Raw genomic sequence first — 15,931 nt, 5'->3', positions numbered from 1 at the left:
TGGCTTTGAATCCTGACTGTTGCTTCTGAGCTGTAAACCTTGGCTACACCCCCAATCTCTCTGAGCCTGTCTCCTCTGCAAGAGGAGATGATACCTGAGACCCAGTAGGCTGGTTAAAAGGACTCAGTGGACTAACTCGTGGGAACTGGAGTTGGAACACAGACCCCCTTTTCCAGGTCTCAGCACGGTGCCTGGCATGTGGCGAGCAATTCAGCCTCATGGCCCCCCTCCCCTCCCTCACTGCTCTTCGACCATGAGAAGTGCTCAAACTGCTGTGAAAGTGCCCAAGGCCTAGCAGGAGGGGCGTGGACTATGGTCGTTGGCCCTTTGCAGACCTCCTTAACTTGTGCTGAATGGAGGTCCGGTGGTGGAGCTTAGAAAGCAAATTGCTATTTTGAACCTGGATTTTCATTTGGCCGCTGACCTTTCTCAGCCCTTCCGTGGCACATCGGGAGCCCCTGAGCTACCTGTGGCATACTAGCTGAGAAGGCAACATCACACGCTTAATCAGAAATTGCCTGGATTTTCAACCCAATCCTTATGAACTTCCAGAATCTTTCTCTTTTTTGACTGGCAAGTTTTTCCTCTTGAAATCGAACATGTCTGCTCTGCGGAACAAAGCCTGGCCTTGTTAACCTTGCATCAGAAAGCTGTCTCTGGGCTACCTGGGCTATGAGAAAGTGAGGTCACATGGAAAGACAGGCCCAGCCAGCCACCCTCGCCAGCAGACCTGACAAACCCACTACCAGTTAGGGACCACACTGCTTCGGTAATGGCAGGGGCTGAGTCAGGACAACTCTGCACAGCCACCAGCCTGCACTGGAGGCAGGGCTGCCTGCTGGTCACCCTGTAGACGGCACCCGGGAGCTGGAGGGAATGGAGCAGGAGGCCACCCCAGTGGTGCTCGCTTTCTCACGCAAAAATCTGGTTGAAAGAGTGGAAAAAGGGGCAATGGAAAAGGGGGAAATACGATTTGAAAACAACAGGGTTTGAAGGAGCATCGTGCAGAGAGCTCTGCCTTGTGGTCTGTGAAGGCACAGCTGATAAGTTAGGCCAAGAAAACGACTTTGGATGGCAGACCACGACACTCCTCTGCTCACTCACGCCTGGTGCCCCAACCTGCCCCCTGGCCCCTTCCTCTCACGTGTGTGAGGCAGACTTGGGCACCATCTCCCTGCCATACCCCCAGCCCTCCCCCTGCCCCACGATGCCAGCCCTCCTCGGTTTAGGTGTTGACTTTCCCACAAGAGCTGTAGGCACGAGGGTCAGTTACACGTGTGCACGTGCAGGGGGGGCTGCCACTGAGGGGTGTGTGTTCTGAGAGCCGCGGTGTGATGGGCGCTGGGAAGACAGGCTGACTGGGAGGCCATGTCGGTGGGTGACTGACGTCTGGCTCTGCTTTTGCTGCACTGGAGAAAGAGACTGATGTTTACCGAGCGCCCATGTGTAGCGCTGATCCAGGCAGACAGTACCTCACTCAATCCGTATAAAGACCTATGACGTGAGTATTATTATCCCCACCCTAAAGCTGAGAAAACTGATTTCACTGAGGTTAAGTTACGTAGTGAAGGTTACCAGCTTTTTAGGCCAGAACTGAAATTTAAGTCCACAGCTGCCTGATGATAGAATCTGTGCTTAACCCTCAACCACACTGCTTTCATCAGCTGATCAGCCTCTGCCTTTCAGCAGCTACATACTTGGGGGGATGGGGGCTGTATTTGCTTTCTCTCTCTGTGAATGGCTGTTACATATGTGCGTGCCCGTGCACGTGCATGTGTGTAATTTTTTGGCCATACCATTTGAAAGCAAGTTTCAGACATCACCTAAATACTGCAGTGTGTACCCTTGAGGCATAAAGATAAGCCCCTAAAAACCATGACGTCAACAACAGCTCTAACATATCACCTAACATCCCAGCCCATCTTCAGATCTTCCAACTTTCCCAAGAATATCTTGGAAGCTTTTAAAAAAAAAATCCAAGTTCATACTTTGCATTTGGTTATACAGCTCAGTCTTTTTTACAGATAAAATCTTTGCTTTTTTGATAGAATTCAAGGGACACCGGGCCTTTCCTTCCCTTGCCTGCTCTCTCCCCAGCTTTCTTCCTTTCCAGGTCGACCCATCCTGGAAGTCTCGGGGTGTCCCAGTGCTCGCCTCTCTCCCCTCCCCTCCGTTCCTGGGGCATTTAGGACTAGACCTTAGGAGCTCATAAAAACACAAAATAGAATGAGACAGTATCTAAATTCCTATAATACAAATCTGTTTCTACTTGGAAACAGAACCCTTATTTATGGAAAGTGATTTGGAAGTAGTTTTTGACCACTAATGGAATATTCATTTTCCTTTTTCAAATGAATGGAATTACAAGCATAGCAACAGAAATAAAACCAAATAACCTGGACACACAACAAGTACTTAAACAATAATCAATCAATTATTAATCAATTTGAAAACCCACATCAATAATAAAACCTCAAGACATCTACTGACTGCCAGGTCAGTGCCGAGCCCTATGGTGGATGTTCCAGGCTCACATTCTCATGGGCCTAAAGGTATAATTACATGGCTGCGTGAGATGCACTGCATGTGCCAAGTTCTGGGGCAGCACAAAGACAGGAACGACCAAATCAGTTGGGAGGATTTACCAAAGGGACATGCTCTGAGGGTGGACAGGCAGATCACCCCGGGCCTCGCGGGCTCTGCCAAGGGTGAAGGTGGAATCTTCAGGGGAGACGAGGAGCAGGGAGGTGGCACGGCCACTTGTGTGTGAGGCTGTGTGGGGAATGCAGTGCGGTGGAGTCTGGAGGCCCGGAGGCCAGTTAGGGAGCTGCGGAGCAGTCCAGGTGAGCGATAATGCAGCCTGAACCAAAGCTGTCACAGAGGCGCTGGAGAGGAGAGGGACTGGGCAGTGGCAGAGGGCAGAAGGGAGAGGCTCTGAGGGGTGGGGAGTGGACCTGGGCTTGTGGATGGACCTCGCTGTGGTGGGAGATGGAGGAGGAGGGTGAGTGTGGTGGGAGTGCACATTCAGACTGCAGGCCTGTGGTGTGAGGTGTCTGGAAACATGCGAACATCTGTCCGACGTGTTTGGGAGGTAACGGCTGAGTTGAAGGGAATCGTGTGTGACTTCCAGACACTGGGACAGAAGGGGTTTCTCAGGGCGCTCAGAGCTGAGGGTGCTGAGAAGGCATTCGCTGGCTGGGCAGCCTCTCCAAAGCAGCATGAGACTGGCACTAAATGACCCAGCTCACCCTTATAAAGCCAGAACTCTCCGTATGCACAGATAAGCAGGCAACCTCATTCCAAGAGCTGCTTCTGGGGGTGTATCCAAACCACTCCGTCCCAGGTCTCTGGAAGCCCGGTAGCACTTAGTTTGAGCTTTGGTTTAACTGGCTTTTCAAACTTTATGTTAAAGAGGTTTAGAGAGCTTTGCTCAACCGGAAGAATAGACACCTTTCAATGCACACTTTTTGGAATCTAGCAGATTGGAAGGCAGGCAATTACTTTGTTTGTAGGATCAACTGGGGGGGAACACAACGAAGGGGGCGTTGGAGCGGGTTTGCCCTGTCCTCCCACCTCCTGGGAAGGCCCAGTCCCTGGCCGAGGCCCACAGCATGTGGCAGCACGTGTGCAGGACGAGAACCCAGTGTCACTGGGTGCCACTGCCAGTCCAGTTCCTCAGGCCAGGGAGGCAGAGCTGCACTCAGCCGAGAGAAGCAGGGGTGCTGCTGGTGGTGGAGTATGAATTAGCTCCTAATTCAAGTAAACGTCTTCTGGGCCTGTTTCCCCAGCCGTACAATGGGTATGAGGCCTTCTTCCCTACCAGCTAACGTCGATTCGATTAAATGAGTACAGAAGTGAAAGCGCCTGGCCTGTCCACTTATTAAACGCAGGCAGCAGGGCAGGTTCCATGGGGGTGCTGCCTCTTCTGATTTCTCAGATGGGGAAGGGTCAAGCCAAGACGTCTGGCTGAGGGGCGCCCAGACCCTCCTGGGGAGGGCAGGGCTTCCTCACTCCTTCCCCAGCCACAGAAAAGAGAGAATGTCCACTTCCCTGCCCAGGAGAGAAAAGGGTGGGGGAGCCCTTAGCTTCTCTCTGCGCCCTCTGGCTCTCGGCTGCCCAGGGGAGGAGGAGTGCTTCCCTCCGAGTTTGGGAGAAGGAACTGAGCATGCTCTGTGCTCCCGGTGCCCCCGCCCCCGCCCAGCAGTCGGTCCACAGGCACCCTGGGTGCTGCCTGCAATTGCTCACGTCTCCTGTGGGGAGTAGCTCAGTCTTTTCAATTAGGAGGTGAGGTTTCAGCAAGCCCATTTGGCCTCAGTTCTAAAGCAGTATTCTCCTTTTAGCCTATTGGTAAAAAAGCTGGCATTTTAATCTCATTTGACTGTCTCCTGGGCCTTATTTCTCATTTGATTCTGAACTTGGGAGAATAAAAAAAGTTATTTATAGGGGGCTTCCCTGGTGGCGCGGTGGTTAAGAATCCGCCTGCCAATGCAGGGGACACGGGTTCGATCCCTGGTCCGGGAAGATCCCACATGTCTCGGAGCAACTAAGCCCGTGCGCCACAACTACTGAGCCTGCGCTCTAGAGCCCGCGAGCGCCACAGCTACTGAAGCCCGTGCACCTAGAGCCCCTGCTCCACAACAAGAGAAGCCACCGCAATGAAAAGCCCAAGCACCTCAACCAAGAGTGGCCCCGCTCACCGCAACTAGAGGAAGCCCGCGTGCAGCAACGAAGACCCAACACACCCAAAAATAAATAGAATTTAAAAAAAAACAAAAATACTGCTAAAAAAAATAACAAAGGAAAGCTATTTACAGCCTCCCTAAACCTAAACATTTTCCAAGGTAGGAATATTCTCAAGTCAGAGACTTTTTAAAAAAAAAAAAATTTATTTATTTGGCTGCGCCGGGTCTTAGTTGCAGCACGCAGGATCTTTTAGTTGCAGCATGTGGGATCTTTAGCTGTGACATGTGGGATCTAGTTCTCTGACCAGGGATCAAACCCGGGCCCCCTGCATTGGGAGTGCGGAGTCTTAACCACTGGACCACCAGGGAAGTCCCTCAAGTCAGAGACTTTTGAACTCTTTAAAGAATTCAGACATGATAAGGATGTAGAGGCCAACTAAAACTCCCTGGATTTGCCCTTGTCTGGAACCACTGACATGGCTCATGATGAGCTCTGAGGGGCGTTATGTATGTCTGTTTTAGAAAACAAATGAAATGTTAGTGAGTTCAGTTTGTTGACAAAATATCTTTTAGTTATAGGGTTCAGCTTAGGTCTACAGACAGTGGCCCTGCAGGTGAAGCGGCTGCCCCTGTGGGACCCTCAGAGTGCCCTGAGCTCACCTCTCCCACTGTTCTCATCACTCTGAGTTGGGCTGACCACTTGCTGTTCTGTCACCCTTATAATGCCCCACAAGTACTTTTTTTTTTTTTTTTTTAAAGCACATGGTAGGTCTCAATACATGGATGAATAGATGCAGAATTAAAGGGAGGAATGGTCATAGCCTTGAAAGAGGAAGCTCTGGTGCAGCAGAGGCAAGAGAGCACCTTTCCTCCCCCAGGGGGTCTGTAAAGGCCTCCCCCGGGCTCCCTGCCACCCTGCCAAACGTCTTCATGGAGTCCCCTGGCTGGCTTCATGGGCACCAGCTTTGCAAGGTGGAGGGATTAATGTAATAAAGATCTCAACAGTCTCTGCCCCCAGTGGAAAGCTAACTGTTCTTAAAGAATGAACTCCATAGGAACACAGACTCAAGGCAAGGGTCTTTCTGAGGTTAGTGTGCACTGTGGCTAGCTTAAATTATTTTTCCAGGACACATTAGTTTTACTAGACATTTCAAACAGAAGCTGATGTCTCTGCTTGGTGACGGACCTGAAATGGGTTCTGAAGTCGAACCGTCCTGGGTTTCTGTGCTGGCAATGTGGCCCTGGGAAGGTCCCTGAGCTCTGGCTCTGGGTCCATAAAATACAGCTAATGATCCCTTCCTCAAAGGACTATGGCAGAGATGACACATGTTTTCCAAGAGGAGAATATGTACTGTTGGGGCTACATGAGTAGTTCAGGTGATACATGGATGGACACTTAAAAATTTTTTTTTGGATACACCTTTGAAAAAAACTGGACCAGTACATCAAACTATGGTTTTATCAACAATCATTGCATAAGATGAGGGTAAAGTTGGTATAAATGTCAGGTTGGAGTCTGTTTAAAGAAAAATATCAAGTAAAAAAAAAATGGTACAGATGGAGTACAGAGGAGAGTGTGGCAAAAAATTCTGAAACGGAACTCGAAGGACTTCTTTGAGAATACCTAGCCCCTAAAACTCAGGTCTGCCGGTAGTAGGTGCTCTAGAAACGCTGCGTGTTCCGGTCAATGGCCCATCAAAGCAGGCGCCCAGGGAAGGACTGAAGGACAAGCTAGTACCAGGGCAAAGCTGGAAAGAGTTAAAAGAAAGAGGTCTGCGGTTTCTGTGGCCCATCCCCCCTGCAGCTAATCTGTCACCTAATGAAGAAGCGGCCGGCACAAGTGAGCTGGCTGGCAGTTCACTTACAGCAAACTGATTAAGAATGTTCAACCAACAGCAGACTGTAGACCTTTCCAGAGAAAATAAATAGAGTGTAGACTGTATGCAAATGTGTTTGTCACTTTGACAGCACGTCTCAATTAAGGCATCTCGCGGCTGTGGGGAGGCTCTGCGGCTGCAGCTGTAAGGGAGAGCCCGCTGCATGGCTGATACTTGGGGCTTGACCTTAATCCGCATGCATGCATTAAAAAAACCCTGCCTTCCTGTACACTTGCATAATGCTGGCAGCCACGTGAGGGAAGTGACAAACTGGGGGAAAAAAGCCACTTTCATCCTCTCCAGTTTACAGACCTGTGAAGGCACAGACAGCTCTTATTTCAACAGAGTTTGGGGTGGCTTTTTTAATTGTTTATCCCCCACCCGTGCGCACACACGCTCTTATTCTGCATTTAGCTGGGAATGACATTAAAGCATCTCTACTTCTCGCTGAAATGGAAAGAAGGTCTTTCTCCATTTCAAATAGGGCCTCCTTTTCTGTGTTTCGAAAACGGAATGTTTAACACCATGAAATCCCTCCCCCCCCCACCCCCTCTTTCTCTGTAATGGGCTCCAAACTCCAGAGAGGGGCTCTTTTCATGGGAAGGTTAGTGTGTGCAGGAATGAGGACAAAGGAAAGCAGGAAGCTGGCTCTGGAATGCCATGCTGGCGACGACCGAGGCTGTGCTTTCAGCAAACACAGCCAGGGAACTGGGGCGCAGATTTCTCCAGCAGGGCCTGAGCCCCGGGAGGAGGCAGCTCCTCAGGGGTGCAAACACTGACGCAATTTGAAGATAATCATTAATCAGATGAGCACTGCCCTGTGGACGTTTCTTTCCATTTTTATAACATCCCTTTTAAGTGTGAAATCAGAAAAGGGGATGGATGTCCCCAAGTTTAAGATGTATGAATGTATTATCTAAAAATATCGATTACAGAGGAAGATTCTTATGTTTCAACAAACTCATCCCTCACAATAATAACCCACAGCAACAATTTCATTAGTTCCCTTCATTTCTGAATAGCTCAAAGCCTGGTACATAGCAGGCACTTGATAAATGTCTGCTAAAAGCAGGAATGTTTTAAATGCATGCTTCTAGATCATTTAGGTGATAAAATAGCATCATATTTAAGATAAAATCATGAAGATTATTTTAATCATGCTTCATCTAATAAATGGTTAAAGAATCAGGTGATTTAAGAATGAATAACCTTGCAAATTCTTGTTACAGTCATAGCTTGCTAACAGAGCCATTTCTCACAAATAAAAAAATTATGACCTTTGCTAATCAAGAGAGTTAATTCAAGAGTAGAAGAGGGTATACAACCTTTTTCAACCAAAAATATAACCACTGATAGGAAATGGATAAGAAAATTTTCAGTTTCTATATGTTTTACTTAAGAGAAAAAAATCAAACAACTGGACAATTTTTAAACGCTCAGGTCGAAAACAGTTGGTTACAGAATCGGATCATGAGAATCGTAGCGTGAGTGTTTACTCTGAGAAGCACGACCCCCAGAATTGATTTTCAGGAAGTACATTAATAAAGAACTCCTAATTGATTTTTTTTAAGACTTTGCTTGTTACCTTTTATTTGAAGGTGCAAAGAAGGGCCTGGGATGCTAAAGTGTTCTAATGAGATGCTTAGCTAACAGAGGCACCTTAAACGGAGTGCCTTGGAGTGGGGAGGCAGCAGCTGCATTTAATGACTTCATTCAACAGTTCAGCTGGTTTATGACCAGAGCCATGCTGTCTCCTCAAAATTTCTGACAATTCACCTTTTTGAAAAATGTTTGCACCAAGCGAACCTTTGAGACGTGCAAAACTCCATGGAGTTGTTTTGTTTTGCCAGAGAGAGCCGAAATGAAAAACTGTTACATGTGCTATATCGTCTGCTGAAACATAGCAAAAAGCCCAGACGGAAGGGCCAGGGTACATACCTGTCCAAAGTGGACCGTGATTGGCCTCCGGTCTTCTCGGAACTTGGGGTCCTTGGCCTCCACCAGTGGGGACGGTGCAGTCTTTGGCAGCTGCTCTTCTGTGGTGGGGACACAGCCATTCTCGGTGATGTCCTGCAGGGAGAAGCCCGGTCGGGGGGTTGGTGTCAGGGTCATGACCCCTGCCATGAGCACAGGGGCTCCATCCAACCCCATCGCTAAGAGGCCTGCCAGGGAACTCCCTCTGGGACATTCTGAGCCTATCCCCCTGCTAAAGATGGAGGAAACGGAAGGCTAACTTGGCCCTTTGACTTTTAAGGAGTAGAGAAACCAAAATCATGCATATTAAATTACAAAGATAACATAATAATTCACAATAGTGTGTGTGGGGGGAAATCTTTCATCCTACTACCTTACATGGCTATTTTAATTTTTAAATATTCACTCTGTCCACCTGCAGACATTTAAAACTTACTTGCAATCATAGCTCGTGCATAGTTTTACATTCTGTTTTTTTTCTACTATAAGCATCTCCATGGTGCTCCATAGTCATTAGAATGATAATTTTAATGGATGCATAATATTTCACTGAGCAGATACTCAATAATTTAATAAACCATTCTTACTACTATTGGGCATTTAGAGTGTTCCTAATTTTTTTTTTTTAACTTTCTAAACATCACAGTGATAAGCACTGCAGTCTTTCTTTCTTTTGGATTATTTCTTTTACAGAAATCCCTAGGAATGAAACTGCTTGATCAAAAGATATAAACATTTTTAAGGCTTTTTATTCACTCTACCAAACTGCTTTCCAATTTACACCAACTACCAGCAATGGATGTGTTATCAGTTTCACCGTGCGTGTTAGCCTCATCGTTTTAAAAATGTATTGCTAATTTAAGAGGTGAAAAATTAGACCTCATTGTTGTTTTAATTTGCATTACTTTGATTATTTGTGAGCGTGGACATTTTCTCCACGTTTGTCTACTGATGATGTTACTATTTGTGAAAACGATGTGTTTCTGCTCCCTCTTTCTTAGCCCTAGTCTTTCTGGAAGAGAGTGAAGAAAGAGACTGAAGTCTAAGTTAGGATTCTATGACCTGGAGAGTATTTAGGGAGCCAATGTCAGTTTTTTAAAATCAGAAATTTACATTTAATTTGTGCTTGTGATGAATGAAGTTAAATTTTAAGGTAAAGAAAAATCCCAATATGCAAAAGGCAGGTAATGGCTCCTTTGCCTAACGCTGGCAGCTGACTATACCCATGGGTTCTCTGGGACATGGATGGTGCCGAGTTGTGCAATATGGATCATATGGCTTTATTCAAGTCATGAAAGTTGCTTACATCTTCATTTAAGCAAGGCAGAGATTAAATGTACAAGTAAAAAACATTTAAATCATTGTTTTTTTCTAAGTAAAAATAACAGCTAGAATAAAATAATAAATACAGTTTCCAATTATTTTCATTGCAAAAACAAATACACATTTTGGTCAACAAAACACACACCCTTAGTACTCATTAAATTCTGCACATAAAAGACAATTGGTTGTTCTTACTCAGTCAAATAGAACGGTGACACATGGAGGAAAGTGATCCCTTACTAAATAATAATGCATTAAGGAAGAAACACATGTAACATCTTTGAGCCTCAGTCTCCTCATCTGTAAGATGGAGCTATGGCAGCTATGAGGAGTAAAGGAAATTAAGCAACATATGTGTCTTGAACATTTTTACTCAATAGTGTCCTATATACAGTACTCAATAATAATAACTGAGTACCTACTAATAGGTATTCAATAAACTACAGGGAGTAAATCAACTACACTTTAATAATAAAAATAAATAAACGATAGGGATCCCTCCCCCACCCCTCTTCTCTATATGTTCAACTCCACACACCCAGCTGAGTCTCTGCACTGCTTGGTAACAACACAGGGAGATGGTGACCTCCTGGTTTTGCGGGGAGGGGTTGCATCAAGTGGCCCCCGAGTCTTAGCCTGGCTGAGGCTCAGTGATGAGAGAAGTTGCCGCCAGCCAATTAGAAATAGCTCTCTTGGAAAGGGGCTGCCCTAAGGTGCTCAGGTCAAGTGGAACAAAGAGGGGGAGGGGCTCCTTCTGTGTCAGAAAGTAACAAAGGGCAAAAGAGGCATTTTGGACCCAGTGGGGTTACCGAGAGGACAGACATAAGAGGTTGAGTAAAGCCAAACAGCAGCAAAAAAAAAAAATTCACTTTTAGTTCAGGAAAAATATTGCATGTGTGTGTGATTGGTTGGGGAGAAAAATAAAGACATGACGCAGTAGGGTAATCTAGAAAGAAAATATTGATAGTAATGAAAACTATAAGATGATAACTATTTTTGAAAATGTCTGTGGTAGTTTTGGGAAAAATGTCTTAAGTTTTTAAGTTAAAATTTTAAGTAAAAATTTCTTAGGTTTTGTTTTTACCATTAACTAGCTGTCTGATCTTTCCAATACACTCAACCTCTCTGCACCTATTTCTTTATTTTTGCAACGGAGAGACCACCATCTGCTTGGCGAACTTCAAGGCTACTAAGAGAATGGGTTAAATGAGATGAGATGTGAGGAAGCTTTGAAAAATGTCAAAGTCCTGCACAAATTGAACGTTAGAGTCTTATTCCCTGCAAAATGGAAAAAGCGCCATCTAAAAGGAAGAGCTTCCCTGTGCTGAGTGTCTACTACCTGAAGTCACTTCTCCAGACCCTTGACCTTCACTATCACACTTAGTTTCCAGAAGAACCACAAGGTAAATAGGATTATAGCTCTTTTATAGGTGACGAAACAGGGCTCAGAGAGGGCAAGTTACCCAAGGCTACATGGCTAGAAAGTGGAGGAGCCCAGAGCGATGTGATTTCTGGCATTTATACCATATCGACCCATGACAATAGCACAAGAGAGGGTATTCTGAGTTGAGGAGGTGCTCAGCAAATCATCAGATGTGACCTCATCCTCAGAAACCCCTTTGTCACACTGATCCTAAGCTGCCGTGCTGTGTGCTATCTGTGCACTTATCTTATCCCTATAGACTGAATGCCTTGGGGTTTGGGTTCTCTGCCCCAGAGCCTGGAATATAGTGCACGCTTTCTGACGAATCTTTGTTGAATTGAACATTTGGAAGGCAAATGTGTCCAATATACACATGTGCTTGTGCATCAGTAAGCAGTGCTGCACGCTAATTTTCTTTAGTTAGAAGAGCCAAAGGTGCCCAAGGCTTCTTACAAAGTCCTGTGGCTCGCCCCACCAGTCTGTTAACTTCTTCACTATTTCCTCCACCTGGGGAAGGACAGCTGCTTCCTCCCAGGGTCCTAGAGAGCAGAGCAGGAGGAGCCCTAGTCAGGAAAGAAATAGGGCCCGTTTACGTCCTCTGCTATAGGTGCCAGTAGAGACCTTACACACTGTAGGGATCCAAAAACACAACTCTTGGTACTCATGATTAAAGAAACTGTGTTCTAAGAATGAACAAAGATGCCATCAGCAAAGAGTACGGGAAAACGGGCACTCTCACACCCTTCTGGTGGGAACACAAACTGCAATTCCTATCAAAACCCTAAAAGAGGTAAAGGGCCTTTGGCCCACTAATTCCTCTTCCAGAAATTTATCTGGATGAAATAATTAAGAATTCCCGCATGGATTTACCTATGAGGACGTTTGCCTAGAAAAAATGGGAACTAAAGTGTCCAATAATGGGATTAATGAATGTATGTATGTCCATCAGATAAAATTATATGTAGCCATTTAAAACAACAACATGTGCAGGAAACATTTAGTGGTCTGAGAAATGGTCAGGATACAGTCAGTGAAAATGCAGGTTATAAAATGAGGTTATTTTCTTTTTGCTTGCCTGATTTGTTGAATTTTCTCCAATAAACATGTTTTTCATTTGTAAATGTTCAAAATGTCATTAAAAAAAAACACCAAGATCATGAATCTGGTGGGAAGGGTAAATCTGTTCCTTCCTGAAGAGTCACACAGGAGGAAGACACTAGACAGAGCTGCAGATCAGAGGCCACTGCAGGGCGGCCGATTTCTTCCCAGGAGCCTCCACAGCTCGGCTCAGAGCTGGGACACTATTAGTTCCCATCCCTCGGTAAAGCAAAGGAGTCAGAAAATAATCCAATTCGTATCACCTTCCCCAAGCTGGAATAAAAAATCATGACTGGGATCTAATTTCCACCTGTCTGCTGAGAAGGCAGGGCCAAGAGTCCCCAGGAGAAGTCTGGAGGCAGGAACCCAGAGAAGGAAGGGGGCTCTGTGTGGCCTTGGGTGGGAGCTGGGGTGAAGGAGCTGAGGATGTGACTTCATGAGGCAGAGATTCGAGGAGAACATTCCTGGCCCAGGGGAGGTAGGGAGCAGGGTGCCTGGAAGACTACTCCGGTGGCTGTGTGGAGGACCAAAAGGGAGAGGATCCCACACCAGCCATGTTCTCAGGGTTTGTGCCCACAGGTGTGTGGGCAGATTGGTTGCTCCAGGTGTGGGATGTGAGAGGACAGATGGGATGGTAACTCCCATTTGCCGAGTGGCTACTATGTGTTGCTGTTTAAATCCATTACCTCTTCTAATCCTTACAACAATCCAGTAAAAATCTCTATTTCCCCTACTTTATAAATGAGAAAAACTAAGTCCAGAGAGGTCTAGTAACTTACTCAAGGTCACACAGTTAATATCCTACACAACCAGCACTGAACTCGGTTCATCCATCTGCCTCAGAGGCCTAAACACCACTCCACATTGCAGGGGGGAGCTTTAAAGCCTCCTGTGGGTGTGAGGCCGAGGCCTCCCATCTCTGACTCAGCTTGCTGGTCTCCATGTTCGGGTTTGTGCAGTGCCCTTCTTTTCCAGTCTACTTCACACTACAGCAAATGCAAATTAAAATGTGAATATTGATATCGAAATAGTATCCAGAGTTGGAATTTCTGTGATTGAGGTTGCAGCGGAGACAGGGAGCTGACAGTTGTGTGATACGGTGTGAAAACGTCTGTTCTACAAGAGTCTACCTGGATCTCCCTGCCCTATACGTGCTTCCTCACTCTCTTCAATACACTAGGAAATGTTTAGCCAGAAACTCAAGCCTTCACTAACCCAATTGTGAATTTGCTCCTTTCAATCACACAGACTCTAAATCAACAAGCTCGATTTATCTTTAAAAGATCAAAGATTTAAAAAGGGCTGTGAGGGAATTCCCTAGCGGTCCAATGGTTAAGACTCGGTCGGCCCGTTCACTGCTGTGGCCCAGGTTCAACCCCTGGTCCGGCAACTGAGATACTGCAAGCTGCGTGGCGCGGCCAAAAAAAAAAAAAGGGGGCTGTGAAATGGACACAGTTGATTCAGTCATTTTGATTTTGATACTGAAGAAAAAAGATAATTTTTTAGGGGTTCCCCAACAGGCAAAAAAATGACATCCTTATGTAAATATCTTAACGTTTCCTGTAGGTGAGAAAGAATGCGTGTGCAGCCACCGCTTTTAAAACAGGGCATTCTGGTGCCGGCTGCGTACGGCGCTGCGATAGAACGCGATTTGTGGAGAGCCGCAAGCCCAGCCACACAGCATCCTCCTGCAGGCCAGGTCTGGCAGGGAGGTGCTCTGGACAAAAGCACTGTATTCTCCCTTTAGAAAGTGACGGCTGGGTAGCATTCTTTGCCATTTCTTCTTCTTCCTAATTTTGAGCAAGTTAAACTTCAAAGAAGGCCAAGCTATAGAAGAACTTGACCACCTTGTTCCATTTATCCAGAGAAATGTGTTATCCCTCCTTCTTTTTTTGTTGTTGGGCTGAAGGAGAGCAGGTATGGAAGAAAGCCACACTGCAGTCTCTATTAACAATTATTTGCCAATGGTCACACGGATACCCTGAAAGCGCCTCTTTCAGATGCTTTGAAAGTCTGCAGCACAAATGAACGAGGGATGGAGAAGGGGCCCTGCTCAGTCGTATTAGAGATGGACCCTCCACACACCATGGTGACCTCTCCACAGGTCAGCCCCACATTTTCTATTTGCAATTCAAACCCAAGGCGAGAGTGAAGAGGGCAAGGTTGGGTTCTTGATTATACCTGAGGGGTCACCATTGCCATGCAGAGTTAGAGGAGGCCAGGTGGCAACCCAGTACATTTGAAAATTGGGTCTTTGTTGGGAATTGCCTCAATTTCATAGCAGAAACCAAACTTGAGATGTCTGTATTGGACGCATCTAGGGAGCCACACAGATATGCTGCCACGTAAAGGGGAAGGGGCAGAGGAGGGGAACAAAAAAGCCAAGGAAATATTTTCTACCGCAGTGAGAGAGGTCAGACAAAGCCAAATCCTAAATTAGCTCAGGGAAGGGATCTGCAGCACTGTGGAAGACCTGGTCCCATCTGTCCCAACAATGCTAGAGTTTCAATTACAAAATAGCTCTTCCAAGAACAACTGCAAAATATCAAGTCTGAAGAAATCTGTAAAACCGAAGGGGGGGAAAAGTGAAAATTGAAAAGGGTGCACTAATAGATCTGTCAACAGTCCGATGGTGACAAGCCACATTTCTATGAAGTGCCTTCACCATTTGTGTCACCTGAAATGTACTGACACTCTCTATAGAACATTATCTCCTGAAGCTGTTCTTGAAAAGACTGGCAGGGGGAAGAGGAGAAGGGGAGAAAAGGCTCTGCCTCAGATACCATCAAGGAAAGGAAAGGGAGATGGCGTGAAGGAGAGTGATCTAGATTGTTTAAGTGAACCTTTGAACAACATCAAAAACCTGAGCTTAACTGGTTATTTGCAGAAATGTTACGTATTATAAAAAGGGGCTTTTCTTAAGGCCCGATGCTTACGCATACGAGGAGGGAGGCAATGGCCTGCAGAGAGCGGACCTGACCAAGGAGGCACACGTGTCCTCTGCCTGAGGAGGGACCCTTTCTTTGCTTACTTCAGGTAATATTCTAATACTAGCCCGATGCAGTTATCAAGGAGGGAAAACCTGGTGAGAGCTCCGCTCTCCCTGCCCCTCCATTTTATATCAGCAGTCCAATTCAGTTACATGTGACTGGGATAGGAGATAAAAAGGTATATTTAGGGACTTAAATAACATCCAAGTAAAGAATTCCACCTGCCAGTCTCTGGCAGGGTGCAAAAGACCACAGTTAAGGTCTATGTGAATTTACATTAGCAAGATTTTAATTTCAGGACTTGAATCTCAGCTGCTAAAAATTCACTCTCAGCTGAAACTAAGCATTTGAATGCTTAGTCAGAACAAATTATTTTGCAATTAAAGTTAAGGAATCAATTCCTTTGACCATTTCAAGTTAATGAGAGGTCCTTTCTGACTTCCTAAAATAAAAACTGCTTTCAATTTTTAAAAAACTGCCGAGATAGACAAAGGCCCTTATTAGCCTGGTACATTTCGGGGGTGTGGGAATAATGAAATAAGTGATCTCAAACACCTTTTGGAA

At 45.9% G+C, this 15,931-nt stretch overlaps 1 protein-coding gene across 6 annotated transcripts in view; it reads right to left on the bottom strand.

The window, feature by feature from the left end:
- The window catches only part of DENND1A (DENN domain containing 1A), a 535,812-nt gene that overhangs the window by 45,614 nt on the left and 474,267 nt on the right, over window positions 1–15,931 (bottom strand). For all 6 annotated transcript variants that reach the window (XM_068552005.1, XM_068552010.1, XM_068552006.1 and 3 more), the window contains one exon: window positions 8,498–8,629. In XM_068552005.1, the coding sequence (XP_068408106.1) occupies window positions 8,498–8,629 (132 nt within the window). The remainder of the gene's footprint in view (window positions 1–8,497; window positions 8,630–15,931) is intronic.

This window comes from Eschrichtius robustus, chromosome 10 (genome assembly GCF_028021215.1).
Source record: "Eschrichtius robustus isolate mEscRob2 chromosome 10, mEscRob2.pri, whole genome shotgun sequence".
NCBI lineage: Eukaryota > Metazoa > Chordata > Mammalia > Artiodactyla > Eschrichtiidae > Eschrichtius > Eschrichtius robustus.
This window is presented reverse-complemented; position numbering and strand designations above follow the sequence as displayed.